Raw genomic sequence first — 19,679 nt, 5'->3', positions numbered from 1 at the left:
ATTTAATAAAAAATAAATACCATATTCGGATTCAGCACCCTCGAAAACATAAAGATAGACCATTTCTAGCCTGTTGTAAGGATCTGGTCACTAGTACCCATTCTTAGGAGTGGTTGCCGCTCGCCTATTAGGGGTGGCGCAAAGAATAAGAATCATAATTTTTTAGGCTTGAATAATTTTAAGCCACTCTTATGAGTCCTTAAATAAAATACCCATAAGTGACAAATTTGAATATTACGTGGTATTGCGGTTTATTGACGCTTTTTAAAAGTAAAAAAAAAGCAATCATTAATCGGTCATTCATTTTAATTTGTTTAAACATTTAAGAGTATTCCTAAAAAGCTGAGTACAACATAAAAATACTTCAATCTTTCGAAAAATTGCAAAAATAAAATATGTAAACAAAAAATTGTTTAAACTATTTAAATTTGTTTAAATATCTACGAGTATTCATAGTAAACAAATTAATATTTAAAAATATTAAAATTTGTCGAAAATTGAATGAGATAAAATGTTTCTTCTGTTTTTTTATATTAAATATATACTTGAACAAATACGTATTATTGAAATAATTGTACAATTATTTAAGAAAATTATTTATTGTTGTAAGTAATTAAATAACTCCTCAAGTCTAGAAAATACGTTCATTTCGCGAGTTTCCTGGACAAAAAAAACAAAGATATAAACAAATAAAAATTTTTAAACACTTAAATATTATTTAACAAATTACTAATATCCTTAAATTATCGATTAATGGTTATTTTTTTACTTTTAAAAAGCGTCAATAAAGCACAATATTACGTAAAATTCAAATTTGTTACTTCTGAGGTTTTCTTTGGGGACACATACAGTACAGGCCAAAAGTTTGCATGCACTTGTTTTGTAATGATTAAGTTCTCTTAATTTTAAATATGTCAGAGTTAAAAAATCTTTTCTTTAAAAGATTAAATGCTCTCAAAATGTAAATGTTTTTGTATTTATAATAAGCTTTGTGTTTTAAACAAAATAGTTGAATCCTCAAGCAAAAAAGATTACTTTTTAACGAAACAAATGCATTTTTATCCGAGAAAGATGAATTTGCTACTAAAATAGATGAATTTTTAAACCATAAAGACAAATTTTCAACAAAAGAAGTTACATTTTTTCCTAAAAAGGATTTCTGTGGAGTTTTCAACGCCAAAATATGAATATGAATTTAATAATTAAAAAGATTAATTTTTTAACAACAAAAAAATTGAATTCTAATCCAAAAAAGATTTTAGTTCACTTATCAAACATCAAAATATTAATTTTGAATAAGAAGTCAAATTTCTATGAAATAGGTCAATTTTCAACAAAAAAAACAGTTGAATATTTTTTTACTGACCATTAATCTTAAACTTGTAATATTTTAAAACTAGAATGTTTTATAAACGGAATAAAACAATTTCAAATTAAAATTCAAAAATTACAAATTTATTCTGCTTGACAATTAAATTTATAATAAATTTGTGTATAATTAGTGTAATTTATTTAATCCTTTAAAGAAAAAATATTTTAGCTTTCACGTATTTAAAATTAAGGGAACTTAATCAATCATCATAAAATAAGTGTATTCAAACTTTTGGCCTGTACAGTAAGAGTGGCTTAAAATTATTCAATCTCAAAATTTATGATCGATTCTTATTATCTGAGTAATTCTGAAAAATATACTGCAACATAGAATTATTTGTAGCATATTATTGCGTTTAAGTATTAAATTGACAAAAATCTGACTTTTCCCCATATGAAATCAATGGGAAACTTCATGGTTTCCCTAAATATTAACCGATTTTGTCCAAATTTAGAGATATTTTTTAGCATTCGAATCAAACTGGGGGGTGAGAGCAGAGAAATTCGAAAAGTTAAAAATAAGAGTCTTTCTGAAATCTTGTTTTTATAATTACCTGCAATTTTTTACGTTTTTTAAGATTACAAAACAATTTGAAAGTGCAAAATATGTTTCTTAAAATCATTGTGAAATCTTTGAAAAATCATTGAAATCTGTGAAGTTTTTGTGAAATCTCAGAAATATATAGAATATTTTTTTGAATTATTTATGGATCTGATTTTTTTGGAATTCATTTGAAATCTTTGCGAAATCATTGAAATCTTTGAAATTTTGATGATATCTCTCAAATTTAAATCGATAAAATTACAAAGAATATGTTTAATGCAAAAGATATTTCTTGAAATCTTTGAGAAATCTTTGTAAAATTATTTAAATCGGTGAAATTTTTGTGAAATCTCGGAAATATTTTAAAGCTTTTGAAATCTCTACGAAATCTGAATTTGTTCAATTATTTTGAAATCTTCTTGAAATCTCAGAAATATTTAGAATGTTTTGAATTATTTATGAATCTGAATTTTTTGAATTGTTTTAAAATCTTTGTGAAATCACTGGAATATTTAAAATTTTGATGAAAACTCTCAAATTAAAATTTTTTAAATTACAAAACAATTTAAAATGAAGAACATATTTCTTGAAATCATGGTGAAATCTTTGTAAAATCATTTGAATCTGTAGAATTGTTGTGAAATCTCCGAAACATTTAAAATCTTTTGAAATCTTTACGAAATCTTAATTTTTTAAATTATTTTCAAATCTTTGTGAAATCCTAATAATATTTCAAATATTTGGAATTCTTTATGAAATCTTAATTTTTTTCGAATTATTTTGAAATATTTGTGAAATCACTGGAATCTTTGAAATTTTGGTGGAATCTATAAAATTAAGATTGTTAAAATACTCAAAACAATTTTAAAATGCAAAAGATATTCTTAGAAATTATTCTGAAATCTTTGAAAAATCCCGTAAATATGCAGTATATTTTGAATTATTTATGAAATCTGGATTTTTTCTAACTCTTTTGAAACCTATGCGCAATCACTGAAATCTTTAAAATTTTCGTGAAATCTCAAAAATTGAAATTGTTAAAATTACAAAACAATTTCAAAATGTAAAAAATATTTTTTGAAATAATTCCGAAATATTTGTAAAATCCCCAAAATGTTTAGAATATTTTGAATTTTTTATGAAATCTGAATTTGTTTTGAATTCTTTTGAAATCTTTCTGAAATCACTAAAATCTTCGAAATTTTGCTGACATTTCTAAAATTAAAATTGTTAAATTTACAAAGCAATTTTGCAATTCAAAAGATGTTTCTGTTTGTAAAATCTCAGAATGAATCTAGAATGTTTCGACTTTTTGATGAAATCTGCATTTTTTAAATTCTTTTGGAATCTTCGAAATTTTGGTGAAAATTCTAAACTTAAAACTGTTAAAATTACAAAACAATTTAAAAATGCAACAGATATTTCTTGAAATCATTCTGAAATCTTTGTAAAATTCCGTCAATATTTAGAATATTTTGAATTATTTATGAAATCTTAATTTTTTCGAATTCTTTTGAAATATTTCTAAAATCACTGAAATTTTAGTGAAATCTCTAAAATTAAAATTGCTTATTTTCCACAATAAAACGCAATAAATTACAATAAAATTGAAAATTCTTGTAAATATTTTAATCCAAATGAGAACTTATGGTTTATAGAAGAATTATTTTTGTAATTTTCTACAAATCTTAAAGTTTTTATAAATTACAATACAGTTTCAAATGCAATGCAATTTTAAAATACAAAAGAGATTATTTCAAATAAGTTTGAAACCTTTGTAAAATCTTAAAAATTTTTCTGAAACCTCGGAAAATTTATGTGAAAACTTCTTATTTTTTTCTAAATCTTTTAAAAAATTTTGAAAATATTTTTAGTTTTTAACATACTTATGAAATCTTCTGATTTTTTTAAACTTCTGAAATCTGTTAAGTTTGTGTGCAATCTCTGAAATCTTTCAAAATCTTTGTGAAATTTTCTGAACTTTTTTTAAATCTTTGTGAAATATATTTTCAGAATAAAACTCAATAAATTAAATTAAAATACAACAATAAGAAAATTACCATTTTTTGTGATAAATTTTAATCACTAGTACAATTTTGTGAATTTTTAAAATCCTTTGGACACTAAATATCTGTTATATAACACTATAATTTTAAAATGTTTTATTCAAATCAAACAATCACTTGAAGATCCTGATATTTCTGTCTTACCCGCAAAAAAAATTGTTTAAATCTTTATCAAATTATTAAAATTATTGTGTAAATTTTTAAATTTCCGAAATAAGTGGAAGTTTTGTGAAGCGCCACGAATCTTTTGATACTTTCATCTTTTTTAATTTTTTAATTCTTGTAAATCTTTGTGAAGTAATGGAAATCTTTGAAATTTTGATGCAATCTTGTGATTTTTTTTTTAAATCTCTGAAATTCTTGGTTTCTAGAAGAATTAGGTTTGTAATTTTCTACAAATCTTAAAGTTTTTATAAATTACAATACCGTTTTAAATGCAATACAATGCTAAAATACAAAAGAGATTATTTGAAATAATTTTGAAATCCTCGTGAAATCTTTAAAAATTTTTGTGAAACCTCGGAAATCTCTATGAAATCTTTTCATTTTTTTCTAAATATTTAAAAACTGTTGGTAAAATATGAAAAAAGTGAATTTTCGAAAACAGGTACACGCCAAAGTACATGTACGCGGAAAAGGCCTATCCGAACTATTTATCGGGCACCGCGTACGTGATGAGCCTCGACGTGGCCTCAAAGCTGTACCAGGAAGCTTTGAAAACTCCCATTCTCCACCTCGAGGACGTTTATATCACAGGAGTGTGTGCAAAGAGGGCAAAATTACGACCCGTAAATCATCCAGGTTTTAGTTACGTGCCCAGAAAAGCAGATCCATGCTTATTAAAAAGTGTCATCACGGCTCACAAAGTCAGTCCCACGAACATGTACACTACCTGGAGTAAAGTCACTGACTCGAATATCACTTGTAGCATGTCAAATCACAGTTCCGAGGAAAAAAGAGTGACTTTAGTCAGAGGCAGAGGAAACATCGGCTACTATATTGTTAAGAAAAAACCTGGTTCCATGTGTGCTTGAATTTCGACCTTGAACTTAAACCAATTTTAAACCAGAGACTATGAACAAAACGAAACGACAGTCTTCTTTGTGTTTTTAGAATTGATAAAATTATATTTTATCAGGGTGTCTGCTCATCTAGAAAACTTAAAAATTCAATTTCCTCGAGAAGTTGCTCAATTTTTTTTAAATTCGTTACATAAAAATAAATAAGAATGTTTATTTATTTTTTAAAGTAGCTTTATGTTGCTGGATCGAATTATTTTGTTGAAAATTATTTTTTTTTCTGTTGGATTTTAATTTTTTTAACTGAAAATTTGACTATTCTATTTTTGGTTGAGAATTGATCTTCTTAGTAGAAAATTCCAGTGTTTGGTGGAAATTTTAATATGTTTTATTGAAAAATTCGTAATGTTTGGTACAAAATTAATCTTTTTGGTTGAAAATTCATTTCTTTTTTATTAAAACTTCCACACTTTGAATTAAATTTTACTTCTCCCTTGTGACTGATAAATCTTTCTGAGTTAAAAATTCTTATTTTTAGTTGAATTCACCTGTTTTTTATTTTTTATTAAATTTTGAACGAAAATGCATATACTTGGCTTTAGTTTAGACTCTTTTATTAAAAATGAATTTGTTTAGTTAAAGATTTATTATTTTAGCTGAAAATTCATCTCTTATTAAAAATTTAACTCTTTCAACTGAGAATTTAAATTAAAATTTTTATTTATTAGTTGATAAATGATTTTTTTTACTGAAAATTTAAATATTCAATTTTCTTACTATTTGGTTGAAAATTCATGTAATTTGTTGAAAAATGGTATTTTCTGGTAGAAAATTAATCGTATTGTTTGAAAATTCACCTTTTTGTTTGAAAAGTCAAATATTCCAGTTAAATATTTATCTTTTTACATCAAAGTTCATCACTTTAATTGGAAATTGTACTATTATGTAAAAAATTCGTTCTTTTTTGTTGTTAAAAATTTGCTTTTTCAATTGAAATTTTAACTGGTTCATTTTTGGTTCGAAATTGATTTTTATATTTGAAAATGTAACTATTTAAATTAAAATTTATCTTCATTTGTTTGAAAGTTCAACTGTTTGGTTGAAAATTCAAGGGATTTGTTGAAAAATCGTCTTTTTGGTAGAATATTCAAGTACTCCAGTTAAAGTTTTACCTTTTTTGATGAAAATTCATCACTTTATTTGAGAAATCAAGTATTCTGCAAAAAATCGTTGTTTTTTGTTACAAATTGTTTTCACTAGAAATTTATCTATTATTGGACTTTTGGGTGAAATTTAATTTTTTTTTGTCGTTTGTCGTTTTTTTTTGTCGTTAAAAATTAATTGCTTTTACTGAAAATTGATCTATTCCATTTTTAGTCGAAATATGATTTTTTTTTTGCATTTGAAAATTCACTTTTGGTTGAAAATTTAACTTATATGATTGCAGATTTATCAAATTCGATTTTCGTTGTTGAAATTTAATTTTTTTCAAGTGGAAATTTAACTGGTTCATTTTTGGTTCGAAATTTATTTTCTAATTAAAAATTTAACTATTCTATTTTCAGTTGAAAATTTAATTATTATAATTGAAGATTCATCAAATTCGATTTTTTTTTTGTTGAAAATTTATTTTTTTAAGTGAAAATCTAACTTCCATTTTTTGAACAAAATTGATTTTTTTCAAATCTAAATATTTACATTAAAATTTATCTCTCTTAGTTGAAAGTTCAACTATTTGGTTGAAAATTCAAGTGTTTTGTTAAAAAAATTGTATTTTTAATAGAATATTCAATTATTTGGTTAAAAATTCAAGTAATTTTTTTAAAAATCGTCTTTTTGGTAAAAACATAATCTTTTTAATTGAAAATTCACCTTTTTGGTTAAAAATTTATTTATTTAAGTTAAAGATTTACGATTATTGTTAAAACTTCATTACTTCGTTTAAAATTTTGATAATCTTGTTGATAATTCGTATTTTTAATAATTTTTAAACTGAAATTTAACTATTCTATTTGGAGTTGAAAATTGATATTTTTCAGTTGAAAATTCACCTATTTGGTTGAAAAATCAACAATTCCACTTAATACATCAAATTCGTTCTTTTTTTTAAATTAATTTTTTTAATAAAAATTTAACTATTGCATTTTTGGTTAAAATTTTTTTTTAAGTTCAAAATTCAACTATTTGAATGAAAATTTAGCTTTTTGAGTTAAAACTTTAACTATAAATATGCACTTTAGTGACAAATTAAAAAACGATTAATTATTTATTTAGTATAATTTATTTCAAATATTTCTAAATATTACATATTAGCTACTTTCTCAAATTAAAAAAAAAACAACATTTATTTAGTTTAACATTATAATACTCTCTTTACACACTCAGATGTTTGAAAGACTGAAAAAGAGATTATTTATGATAAACTTGCGAAATTGTATACTTACTCCAAATCGATTGTTTAAAAAGATTAAAAATTATACCTGGAAAAAAATCTGGATTCAGAGAATTTTTTCCAGAGTTTGAGAAGACACCCTCTTTATGTTCTTTGGTGAATAAATCAAAGTCCTTTTTTTGTTTTTGTTGATCAAATTTGTTTTTCAAGCCCAAAGAAATTTGTTTCTTTGACTTTCGTTTTGTTTTTGGAAAAAATGAAACCTCTTGCCCAGAAAGAAGTCGCTCTCTAGGCTTCAATTTTTTATTAAAAGTAACCATAACGCGCAACGAAATGAGGAGGTAAAACGTTCAAACTGGCATCGATTTAATATAAACAATAATGAATAATGCGAGTCTGAAAGACTTAATTTTCTTCGATGGCTAATTGTTTATGGATCCTCGTATTGTTTTACACCATGGACATGGGATGGCTGGAGGATCCCTAAATAATAATTAGACTTAATTAATAAACTCTTAAGATTGTTACCTACGCGACCTAATTGAAGTCAATACTCATTTTGGTCCGCGGTTGTGAATAGGTCGTTTTTTGTCCAAGACCATGCGTTTATAGAGAATTGTATTTTTCCATTTAGATGATTAATTATACTGGAGTAAGGAACGTCAATCAGAACTCTCGCGTGCTAATTTTATTTCATCGACTGCATAAAGTGTGTATGCTCTCACTAATATTAGAAGAAGAAAAAAAAAATGTTGGGACTGTGATATTGTTTTAATTAGTGCTTTATTGAATTTTTCCGCTTATGTTTTCAGTTCTTTCTCATATTTACATTAATTGTTTTCAAGAATTTATATCGCTTTTAACAGATGTCAATGTATAAATAATTGTCTCACTGGTCTCTGAGATCGAGAAAGAAGGCAGATGATATTGTCAAATTCTAATTCATTAAAGCACGAATTTTTTATAAATAATGATATTAGTGATAACTAAGCTACTCTAGAATTTTACCATATTTTTATAAAACTTTGAAGAATCATGAGCAATTATTGTTTACATTCCATTTAAATACTATTTTTTGATGTTTCAAAGTGTTGAAAGCTGAATGATTTGTACCTGTGTGAGCGAAATTTTAAAATTTTGTGCAAGGAATGAGAGTTGTTATCACCTTTCACTGTTAAATAGAAGATTGTCCAAAAATTGATATTCTGACGTTACAACTTAGAGTTGGTTCTGTGATTTTATTATTTAAAAATTGAATAAATATGGAAAAAGAATATTAAAGAGCAGGGTGGCTGCGGGAAATTATTTTTTTATCAGGAATTTGCCAGTTTTTAATAGAAAAATCTAGCAAATCACTTGAAATATCAAAAATTTCATATCATATGATATAATGCAATTTAAAAATAATTAAATTTCAGCTTTAAAAAAAATGATGCTCCATTTTTAGCTTTTTCAATTATGAAATTATTCAGTTTACAATTCATAATTCTAAAATCTTTTACTTTAAAAATATTCCATTTTAGTTCTTTATTTTTAGGAGTACATTTTCAATTGAAGGAATTTTAAAATGCAGTTTCGAAGAACTAACTGAATAAAAATTGAAAGCGTTTGAAATAAAAAATTTTGGATAAAAAAAGTTTTTAAGTTGGTCTAAAACTTTATGATCTGCATATTTTCAATTTTTAAATAATTTTAGATTTATAGATATTATAAATTATTTATATATGTATTAAAAAATTATTATAGAAACCTTGTAAATTTAGAATTTCACAGATAAATCTGAGCAATTATTAATTTTTTTTAATTAAAAGATTCAAACTTATTTTAAAAGTTAAAAAGCTTTCAAAATTTTTAAAATGACATACAGATATTTGAAGATTTCGAAATAAAATTTTAAAACTTTTCGAGGATTTTGAAAGGTCTTAAGATCATAAAATAATGTTCTTAAGATTAGCAAAATTTTTAAAAGAATCAAAATATTTACAACATTGTAAAGAAAAAAAAGCTTCAAGGTTTTAAAGCCATTTTTGTTTAATTGTGCCGGATTTTTTTTAATTTAAAAAAACATTTGAATCATGATAAAGATATTTAAAACTTTTGTAATAATGTCGAAAATTATTTAAAATTAGAAATGGTGCCAAAAAATATGTTAAGAAGTCGATTTTTGAAGATTTCAAAATAAAATTTTTCTTAAGATTCCTAAGAATGTTTTAAAATGATTTTTGTTTTGAAAAACTGTAAAAACATTTAAAATAACTCTAAAATAGACAGAAAAATAATTTGCAAGATTTTAAGAGAATCTGCCAGATTTAAAATAAAATTTTGTTTAATTTTGCAGGATTTTCTTTTTGATTTTAGGAAAAATTCGAATCATGTTAAAGATGCTTTTTTAATTTCAAAAATTAATTAATATTGGAAAAGGTGCCAAAAAGTTGGTTGAAAAGTAGATTTTTTAACATTTCGAACAAAAATTTTGAAAGGTTTGAAGATAATAAAAAAATTCCTTAAAATTCATGGGAAAATGTTAGATTTTTTTATTTTGAAAAAAAAAATTAAAAATAATTCTTAAATAGAAATAGTATCTGCAAGATTTCAAAGAATTTTTTATTTTGCACGATTTTTTAAAATTTTTGAAAAAATTTGAATTCTATTGAAGACATTTAGAAGATTTGAGAGAATTGACAGAAAAATTATTTAAAATTGGAAAAGATTCCAGATCATTTTTAAAATATTTATATTTGTGAAGATTTCGAAATAAAATTTTGAATCCTATTAAGGATTTTAAAAGGTTTTAAGATAATAAATAAAAATTCTTCAGATCTCTAGAAAAAATATAAAATAAATTTATTCTGAAAAAATATAAAAACATCTAAAAGATTTTCAAAATTGTCGGGAAATATATCTGCAATATTTTAAAACAATTTCTTTAAAGTTTTGAAATTTGTTTTTTAATAATTTAAGATTAAAAAAGATTCCAATTGTTTTTCAATGTAGATTTTTGAAAGTATTTGAAATCAAATTTTAAAGCTTCTTAAAGATTTTCAAAAGTTTTAATACAATGATAAATTTTGCATACAAAAAAATTGAACTTCAAATAAGCTTAAGAGATATTTATAAGTTTAAAAAAAGATTCAAACTTGATTTAAAACTTGAAGATATAAAAAATTTAAAAAATGCAGATTTTTTAAGATTCATCAATAACATTTTATAGCTTTTTAAGAAGTTTTAAAGGTTTAAAAATAATAAAAATTTTTGGGAAAATTTTTTATAATTTTTTATTGGGAAAAATGTCAAGAGAAAATTTAAAAAGCTTCAAAAGATTTCCAATATTTTCTAAAAAAAATCTGCAAGATTTTAAAGACTTTTTTTATGATTTTTCTTAAATTTTAGGAAAAATTCGAATTAGTTTTGGAAAATTTTCCAGAATGATTAAAAATTACAAATCATTCCAAAATATGATAAAATGTAGATTTCAGAAGTTTTTTTAAATCAAATTTTAAAGCTTTTTAAGAATTTCGAAAGGTTTTAAGATAATAATAAAATTTTCTTAAGATTCCTGGAAAATTTTTGTATTATTTTTTTATTTAGAAAACTTTATTTCAAGAGAACATTTAAAAAGTTTAAAAAATTTCAGAAAAAAATTCGCAAGATTTTAAAGCATTTTTTCTAGATTTTTGTTAAATTTGAGAAAAAATTTTGAATAAGTTATAATTTAATTCCCAAAATAACTTACAATTAAAAAACTTTCCAATTTTTTTTTAATGTAGTTTTTTTGAGCTTTTGGAACCATACTTTGAAGCTTCTTAAGGATTTTGAATGTTTTTAAGATAATAATAAATTTTTCTTAAAATTCTTGGGAAAATTTGAAATTAATATTTATTTAGAATAAATGATTTCAATAAAATATTTTAAAACAAAAACAAATTTTGAGCTTTAAAAAAGTTTAACTTTCAGTTTAAAAAGTTTTCGGTTCAGAAGAGAAATTTGTAATTGTTTAATTTTTAATTTTTCTAAGTGACAATTCCTTAAAAAGATACAATTCTGAACATTTAATTTTTATTAAAATCGTTCAATTGAAAATTGAATAGAAAATTTTTTTGTTTTTATTTTTTAAAGTGAAATTCAAAAGAGTTCCACTTTGATTGTTCTAATTTGCGATTCAGTTTTTATAAGTTCCAATCAAAAAAATTTTGACTTTAAATTTTTTAAAATTTATCTTTTAATTTCATTGGCTGTGCACAATTTTTTTAGTCCAGGAATTGAAACGGCCACCCTGAAAGGGCTTTGAGCGGCAAAATACAATTTTTATTTAGTTTATAAAAATGAGCCTTTTTTTTAGAAATAAATCTGATTCTTCTATGACGATATTAAAAGCGTTGCGAGTTCTTTAAAAATCATCTTCCAGGCTTAACATGGAAGAGATTCGCCTTAAAATAAAATTGGCTTCTGAGCCGAACGATTGCGTCCTATTTTTTAACGTTAAAAGATTCGTTTGTCAACGAAGTAGTATTACTGGAATTCAATGAAAATCCTGAAATCAGCGAGCGTGTTCTTTTATAATAATTGGAACGATGAGTGAAAAAGCGTGAAATTTTAAGAATTCCGCGTAATCCCGTGTTGATTTATCTTAATGTAAATATTCATTTTATTTGTAAGTAATCATTTTTCTCATGTTTGAAGTGAAGATTGGTTCCTAATGTCACATGTTCAAGTTCCAAAAATAATTTAGGGGAATTACTTGAAAGACCATGTAATACTTAACCGATTTCCAACATTTTTTCGCAACAACTCACGATTAATAAAAAAAAAAACACTTAAGAAAAATCTGTATATAGTCCTTAATTTTTTAAATTACTACCGAAAATTATTTTTAGAATTTTCTCGTATTTTCAGAATTGGTATTACATGGCCTTATAAACTCAAATGCGAAGTGTGTAAATCTAGAATTATTTTAATGGAGCATCCATTAATTACGAAAGATTTTTAAAATATTAAAACACTTATTGGCCGTGAACTTTTTTGAAAATTTAATAAATTCCATGAAATTGTTGGAATCGTGCGAAAATTCTTTTTTATTCCAAGAATATCGTACATAATCTCTTAAAATCCCTTTAAAAGAGCCCTCTGGAAATTCCTTAAAAAACAATTTAGAAAAAGATCCTCCTTTAAAAAAAAAAGAAAAAGTTGTTCCTACAAGAAGTCTATGGATAAAAGTAAAAAAAAAGATGAAAGAAAAATTTGAAGGCAACCAATTAAATCCGCTTCCTTCCCTTTTTTTAATTTTTTGCGTCTTTTTTATTTTTATTATTACCAAATCTTAATAATTAATTTTCTATTTTTCCCCCTTAAAATATCTAAAAACCAGTTTAAAATACTTCAAATTCTATGAATAATTTTGAAATATTTGAAATCCTTGCAAAATCAGTGGTAATCTTTAAAAACTGAAGGTATCTTTCCGAATGTAAAGAATACGTTTAATTATTATGCTTTTCAATAATATGATTTAATTTAGAATGCTTAATTCTAAAATCTTTCACTTTACAAATTTTATGTTTTAATTTTAAAGCTTACATTTTAATTTAAAGAATTTTAAAATGCAATTTCGAAGACTTGAGCAATTAAAAAGTAGAAACTTTTAAAATCGAAGATTTTGAATTAAAAAAGTTTTTTTATTGATCAACTGTGAATATAAATGAATGATCTTCAAAATTTATGTAAATTTCAAATAATGTTTCAGTCTAAAATATTCCATTTTCCAAACATTAAAGTTCAAATTGGTTAATTAAGAAAAAAAACAATTACTTAATATTGAGAAATGTCTGACTGTGGATTTAAAATCAGTAATTATGAATCAAATATTCAAAACTAAACGAAAAAACGAAAACCTTGAACTTTACGATTTTATTTGTTCTATTTCAAAATTTTAAATTTGTAAGTCAAATTCTGGAATTTTGATTATAAATAACAATTTAACAACTATTATTCTCAATAAAAATTCGAATAAGTTGTAGAGATATTTAGAAGTTTTGAGAAGATTAAAAAATAATGTAAAATTTAGTTTTTAAATTTAAAGCAAACTATAGATTTTGGAAGATTTCAAACAAAAAATTTAGAATTCGTTTAGGAATTTTGAAAGGCTTCAAAAGAATAAAAAGCATTGCCTTAAAATTGCTAAGAAAATTGAAAATGATTTTTCATTTTGAAAAATTAATTTTAAGATAATATTTTAAAAGATTTACAAAATTATCAAAAATTAATCTGGAAAAATTGAAGGTCATTCTTTTTTGTTTGGCAGGATTTTAAAGAAACTTTTAGGAAAAATTCGAATAATTTTAAAAGATGTTTAGAAGTCATGAGAAAATTTAAAAATAATATAAAATTTGAAAAAACATGATTTTTCAAGATTTTAAAATAAAATTTTGAAGCATTTTAAGATTTTTTAAATTGTTCAAAATAATAATAATCTATCTTGTAATTAAAGAATTGTTGAGTTAATGAAAAAATATAATCGTGCAATGTTTAATGTTTCACTGATCGAAAAAAATGTTTTCGAAACGGGAAAAGACCGGAAATTTTTTTCCAACTTTGATTTCAATCGTTTTTCAAATAATTAGTTAAATTATGATCTTTTTAAATTATGATAGCATTAAGTTTAGAATTCGTAATTCGAAAACCTTTCACTTTAAAAATTTTCCATTTTTTATTTTTAATTTTGTTTAAAGACTTAAAAAATTAGAAGCATTTAAAATAGAAGATTTTTGATTAAAAACACATTTTTAGTTGATCATCTTTGAATATAAATTAATTCACGTTTTTTAAAATTAAATATTACTTTAAGAATGAAAAAGTCTTATTAGTGAAACAAATGTAAAACCTCGATTAAATCTTTATAAACTATTTTCAATTTTGAACTAACTTCAAAATAATATATTCATAAGCAAAGGTTTTTATTTTTCAAATATTATTTCAGTCTAAAATATTCCTTTTCAAACTATTCAATTTGAAATTTTCCAATTAAGAAAAAGAACAGTTACTTAATATTTAGAAATATCTGACTGTTCATTTAAAATCAGTAATTATAAATTAAATATTCAAAACTAAACAAAAAAACTAAACTTTGGACTTTACAATTTTATTTGTTCTATTTATATAAATAACAATTGAACACCTTTTATTCTTACAAAAAATCAAAAGGTTAAAGAAATTTTTAGAAATTTTGAACAAATTTGAAATTATTTCAAATAATTCAAGCGAAGTGTCTACTTTTACCGTCAAAATCCGGCTATTCATTCCAACATTTCGGTGCAAATAGCCCACGGCCTAACTTAAATCAAAATACAGATTTTGGCTGATTTCGAACAACATTTTTCAAAGGATTTTAAGGACATTTTTTCAATTTTGAAGGATTAAAAAAAAAATAAAGGAAAAATTCTAATCATTTTAAAAGATTTTAAGAAGTTCTGAAAAAATTGTAAAAATAATTAAAAATTTAAAAAAAGTTCAAACAACATATCAATGTTTCAAGATTTTCAAATAAAATTTTGTATTTTGAAAGTTGTATTCAGTTAAAAAAATATATATAATCGTGCAATTTTTAATGTTTCTAGCTCAAAATTGCTTAAAATGATATAATTTTGAAAAAATTAAGGAATTGATGGATTCTTTAATTTAGAGCATTGCAAATAATAACTTGGATTTATATTTTTGGAACCGGATGCATTTAATTTTAAATTGTTCAGTTGCCTTTAATTTTTAAAGTTTAAAATTCAAATGACCGGGAATTTTTTTCTTTGATTAAAAAGGCCACCCTGAATGTTTCAAAATCCGATCAAATCTCATTACTTATTTTGAAATCTCTTAAAATCTCATAAAACTCTTTAGAAACTGAAAATCCATTGAATGGCTTGAAATCTTTAAATCCTGTAAATTCCGCGAATAATTGTGAAATTTTATGAGACTCCTAGAAATCTTTAAAATCGTTGTAAAATTAATTCAAATCTTCAAAAACCATCAGTGTCTTTCCTAATTGTTTGAAGTTTCTTACAATATATTAAAATCCATTTAAAATCCTAGACATTTCTTTAAAATCCCGTGATTTAAATATTTAATATTTAATTTATTCTTAATATATTATTATTTAATAAATATTTTGAAATCTAATGAAATCTTTTAAATCCCGTCAAATCTTCGAAATCTCATTAAGATCCCGTGATATCCTTCCAAACTCACAAAAATCCTTCAAAATATCATGACTTATTTTGAAATATTTCTAAGTCTCTTGGAAAATTCGTTAAATTCCGTAAAAGTTATGTAATTCTTTGAAGTATTTTGTTTCTACGGTAAAAATAATTGTTATAGTGAGTGAAAAATATTACGAATTCTTGCAATAAGGGAAGGGGGGTTTTCTAAAATTTCAATTATCCTTAAGTAATTAATGGATATTCCCTAATGGAATTACAGTACCAAAGTGGTTTAGGATAAGGAAATACGCAGAAAAATAATTTTGCAGAAATCAGATTCTGTAAATATCGTTTAATATCAATTTTATGTAAGTTAACTCACTGTAATGCTTCCCAATTTTGTACGAGACTCAAATCCCGATATAAGAACTGTTTCTCGCATGGCTTGCAGTGGCCTTGAACCTAAATCGGGGGAATCCAAGCGTGAAGAGACGGGGGCGCGTGAACACTTTATGTTGGATTTGGGGGACGTATGATGCAACTAATGCGCTGTGAGTACTTATATCGGGAGTTTTTGTGTAATTTTTGGTTTATTTTGTTTTCTCTTCATAAACATGAAATCATATTTACAAATAAGTCATATTGTTGCCGCATCATAGAAAATATTCTGTGTATATTCAAATGAAAATTCTTTGTGTGTACATGCGTGTAGAAGGGGAAATATTTTTGAAATGGGAATAATATTGACTTATCAGGAGAGAAAAATAAGTTGGAGATATCAAGGAGGTGTTTTCTGATTGAAAATCATATAAGACTAACTTAATAGTGTAAATGCGAATTTCATCGACTTTTTCGAATCTGCTGAATTGTATAGAACTTTGTCACTTTATCGTTCTCTAAGAACGAGAGTCTCAAGTTTTAGGGAAAATGAGCTTAGGGATTTTTTAATCGCGAGGTATTGCTTTGTAAGCGTTCAGAGAGTTAGAGTACATTCTGTAATTGCTGTAAGCACATGTAAATTGAGATATAAAATGTGATTATTTAAAGAAAACGGTATTTTTAATTTTCTTTAGAGTCCTTTTTTATTTATTTGATAAATTTATGATTTTATAGTTATTTTTTAGAAAATAGAAAACATACTCTCGTGTGAACCTAATTATTAACAATAATGATTTTCGGCTTCATTTAAATGTTTGCTTTTTTTTAAATCGTGATGCAAAATTAAAACAAAAAAAAGTTTAACGACTTAGTTTTAAGAGCCTAATTTGAGAATACTTGAACGTTTAAACAAGGTTTAGAATTGTTTAATTTTTAACGTTTTTTAATAGAATAATTTTGAAAGGTCGAATAGACAGCAAATAATTTTCAAAATTTTTACAATAATTGCAATTTAACACTTCACAATATTTAAAAGTCATCAAATTTGAACGGGTGAAAATGACAGTGATTTTGATTTCAAAGCAACTACACTTCCAACTCCAATCAATCCTGAAACTTTTAATTTTTGAGACCTGAAAACTTTTTTTCCAAGGCTTAAAAAGGAAAAATTTTTATACTGAAAGCCTTGATAGAGAGTTTTAAATTCAATAATTTTAGATTTAAATATTCTGAATTGTTTGGTTTAAATTTTAAACATACAAAATTGTATTTTTTTATTTCTGGAAATCTTTAAATATCAAATTGAAAGATTTGATTTTTGCGCAATTTTCAGTTTAAATGATGTGTTATTAAACAATTTAAAATTAAATGCCTTTAGAATAATTAAAAAAAAAGAATTGTGGCAATAATTTTTTTAATTCAATCCTTATAAATGAGAAAAATTATTTAAAAATAGGCATTGAAAATTTAATTCTCTTTTATTTAAAAATATGAAACATTTTAAACACAAGTAAAAAAGAAACATTTGGAATTGAAAATTTGTTCATTTTCAATTAATAAATTAAATGTTAAAAATAAAACAATTTCAAATTAAAAAGTTTAAAATTGTGTTATTAAAAATCAAAATAGATCAAAACTAAACTGTCTGAAATGGAATATTTTTTGAATGGTTACAAGTTTAGAATTCTGCATTTTCATGTTGAAGGCTAAATTTTCAATTTTTCACTTTCATACGTTTTAATTTTTCAATATCGCGATTCTTGACAATTAAACGAATCCGAAATTCATTTGAACTCACCATCATTTTCTCACTTCAAAATGAAAACATTTTAAATTATAAACCTTAAAAATTAAATTATTCTAGAAAAAACTTTCAAAAAAAAAGTTATTTGTAATGGGAAAAATGCAAAATTGTCCAATTTAAATTTTTAACATTTCATTCCATTTTAATATGAAATCATTTAAATTCGGTATTCATTTTTAAATTTAAATTTTTTGTACAAGGAATTTTCAAGAGTTGTAAAAATTCTCAAAAAATTAAAAAATATTTTTAAAGATATGAAATATTTCAAATATTTGAAAAAATTCCAAAGAACTTCGAATTGATTTCAGTAATTTAATGAAATTTTAACAAATTAAAAATATTTTAGGGAATTTTTAATTGATATCAATCATTTGAAGGGATTTTATAGTATTTTTTACTGAATTTTATTTTTTCAACTTTGAACGTTTTGAAATTGTCCTATTTTCGAAATTTTCACCTGAAATCATTCAATTTCGATATTATTCATTTGTAAATAATTTTTGTTTCGCAAGGAATTTCAAGACATTTTTAAGAGCTTTAAAAAGTTTTAAGTGATTTCAAATATTTAAAAGTACTTGAAATATTTTTGAGTATTTTTAAAGATTCTAAGAAATTTTCAATTGATTTCGATAATTGAATGGGATTTCAAAGAATTCGAAGTATTTTAGGGAATTTTAACAGATTCAACGGAATTTTAATTGATTTCAATAATTTGACGGAATTTCGCAGGGGTTTCAATTCCCTTTAATGTTGAATGATCCTGCTACCCACTTTCAAAATTTTAACTTTGAAATATTAAATTGTTAATGTTTTCATATTATTCTATTTTCGAATTTTTAATATGAAATCATTCAATTTCGAAATTTTTCAATTTAAATTATAATTGTTTTTCCAAGGAATTTTCAAGAACTTTAAAAAGTTTCAAGGGATTTCAAAAGTTTTGATATTTTAATCTGCGATCATTCAATTTCGAGCTTCTTGAATTAAACTAGAATTAGTTTTCCAAGCAATTTTTAAGAACTATAAAAAGTTTTAAGGGATTTCAAAAGATTTCAAAACATTTGAAATTTTTTAGGGTATTTTCAAAAATTCCAACAAATTTTCATGAGCTTAAAAGAATTTAATACGATTTTAAAAAATTTCAAATATTTTAAAGTATTTTAAAGAATATTGAATTTATTTCGGTAATTTAAAGAGATATCAAAGCATTTGAAACATTTTAGTAAATTCTTTATTTTTTCACTAATTTAAAGCGATTTCAAAGGCTTTAAAATAATTAATTAAATCTTTAAAGATTGTCCTATTTTCAAACTGTCCAATTTAAAAAAATTTCACTTTGAAATTTTTCAAATTTTGAGAGCTTCTGATTAAAAATTGGTCAATTTCAAACACTTTCCATATTAAATCTGTCAATTTGAAACGCTTTTATTTAAAAATGTTGCAATTTACATTCCTTTTTATACCAATCAAAATATTGCTCCTTTTTCAAAATTTTACCTGATCTAAATTGTGAGATTTGGAATATTTTAAATTAAAAATCAATCAATATATTTCTTTTAAATATGAAACGTTTTCAATTCTAAAAATTGATTATCAATTATTATTCAAAATGTTTAAAAATTAGTACTTATTAAAAAATTTGCTAAAGAATATATAGGGACGACGGAAAAATCCTGAAAAATAAAATTCTCGGCACTGTCAAATTCCAGAATTCGAAAATTCCCAAAAAATAAAATTCCCCTATAACAAAATTGCCGAATTGGAAAATTTCCAAATAAAATTCTGGTATAAGAAAATTCCCGAATAATAAAATTGCCGAATTGGATGATACGAGGGTAGTTCAATAAGTCCTTAGAATGAAGTATAAAAACAATTTTTTTTGGGTAAATTTTTTTTTTATTTTTCAACATAATCTCCTTGGAGCT

The 19,679-nt window shown here is 23.4% G+C and overlaps 1 protein-coding gene across 3 annotated transcripts in view; it reads left to right on the top strand.

Annotated features, from left to right (window-relative positions):
* Positions 1-5,175, top strand: part of LOC117167439 (beta-1,3-galactosyltransferase 1-like) — a 28,782-nt gene extending 23,607 nt beyond the window's left edge. For all 3 annotated transcript variants that reach the window (XM_033352372.1, XM_033352373.1, XM_033352371.1), the window contains exon 5: positions 4,589-5,175. In XM_033352372.1, coding sequence (XP_033208263.1) covers positions 4,589-5,015 — 427 coding nt within the window. In that variant the 3' untranslated portion in view covers positions 5,016-5,175. The remainder of the gene's footprint in view (positions 1-4,588) is intronic.
* Positions 5,176-19,679: the final 14,504 nt, after the last annotated feature.

The sequence above is a fragment of the Belonocnema kinseyi genome, chromosome 2, assembly GCF_010883055.1.
Source record: "Belonocnema kinseyi isolate 2016_QV_RU_SX_M_011 chromosome 2, B_treatae_v1, whole genome shotgun sequence".
Classification (NCBI taxonomy): domain Eukaryota; kingdom Metazoa; phylum Arthropoda; class Insecta; order Hymenoptera; family Cynipidae; genus Belonocnema; species Belonocnema kinseyi.
This window is presented reverse-complemented; position numbering and strand designations above follow the sequence as displayed.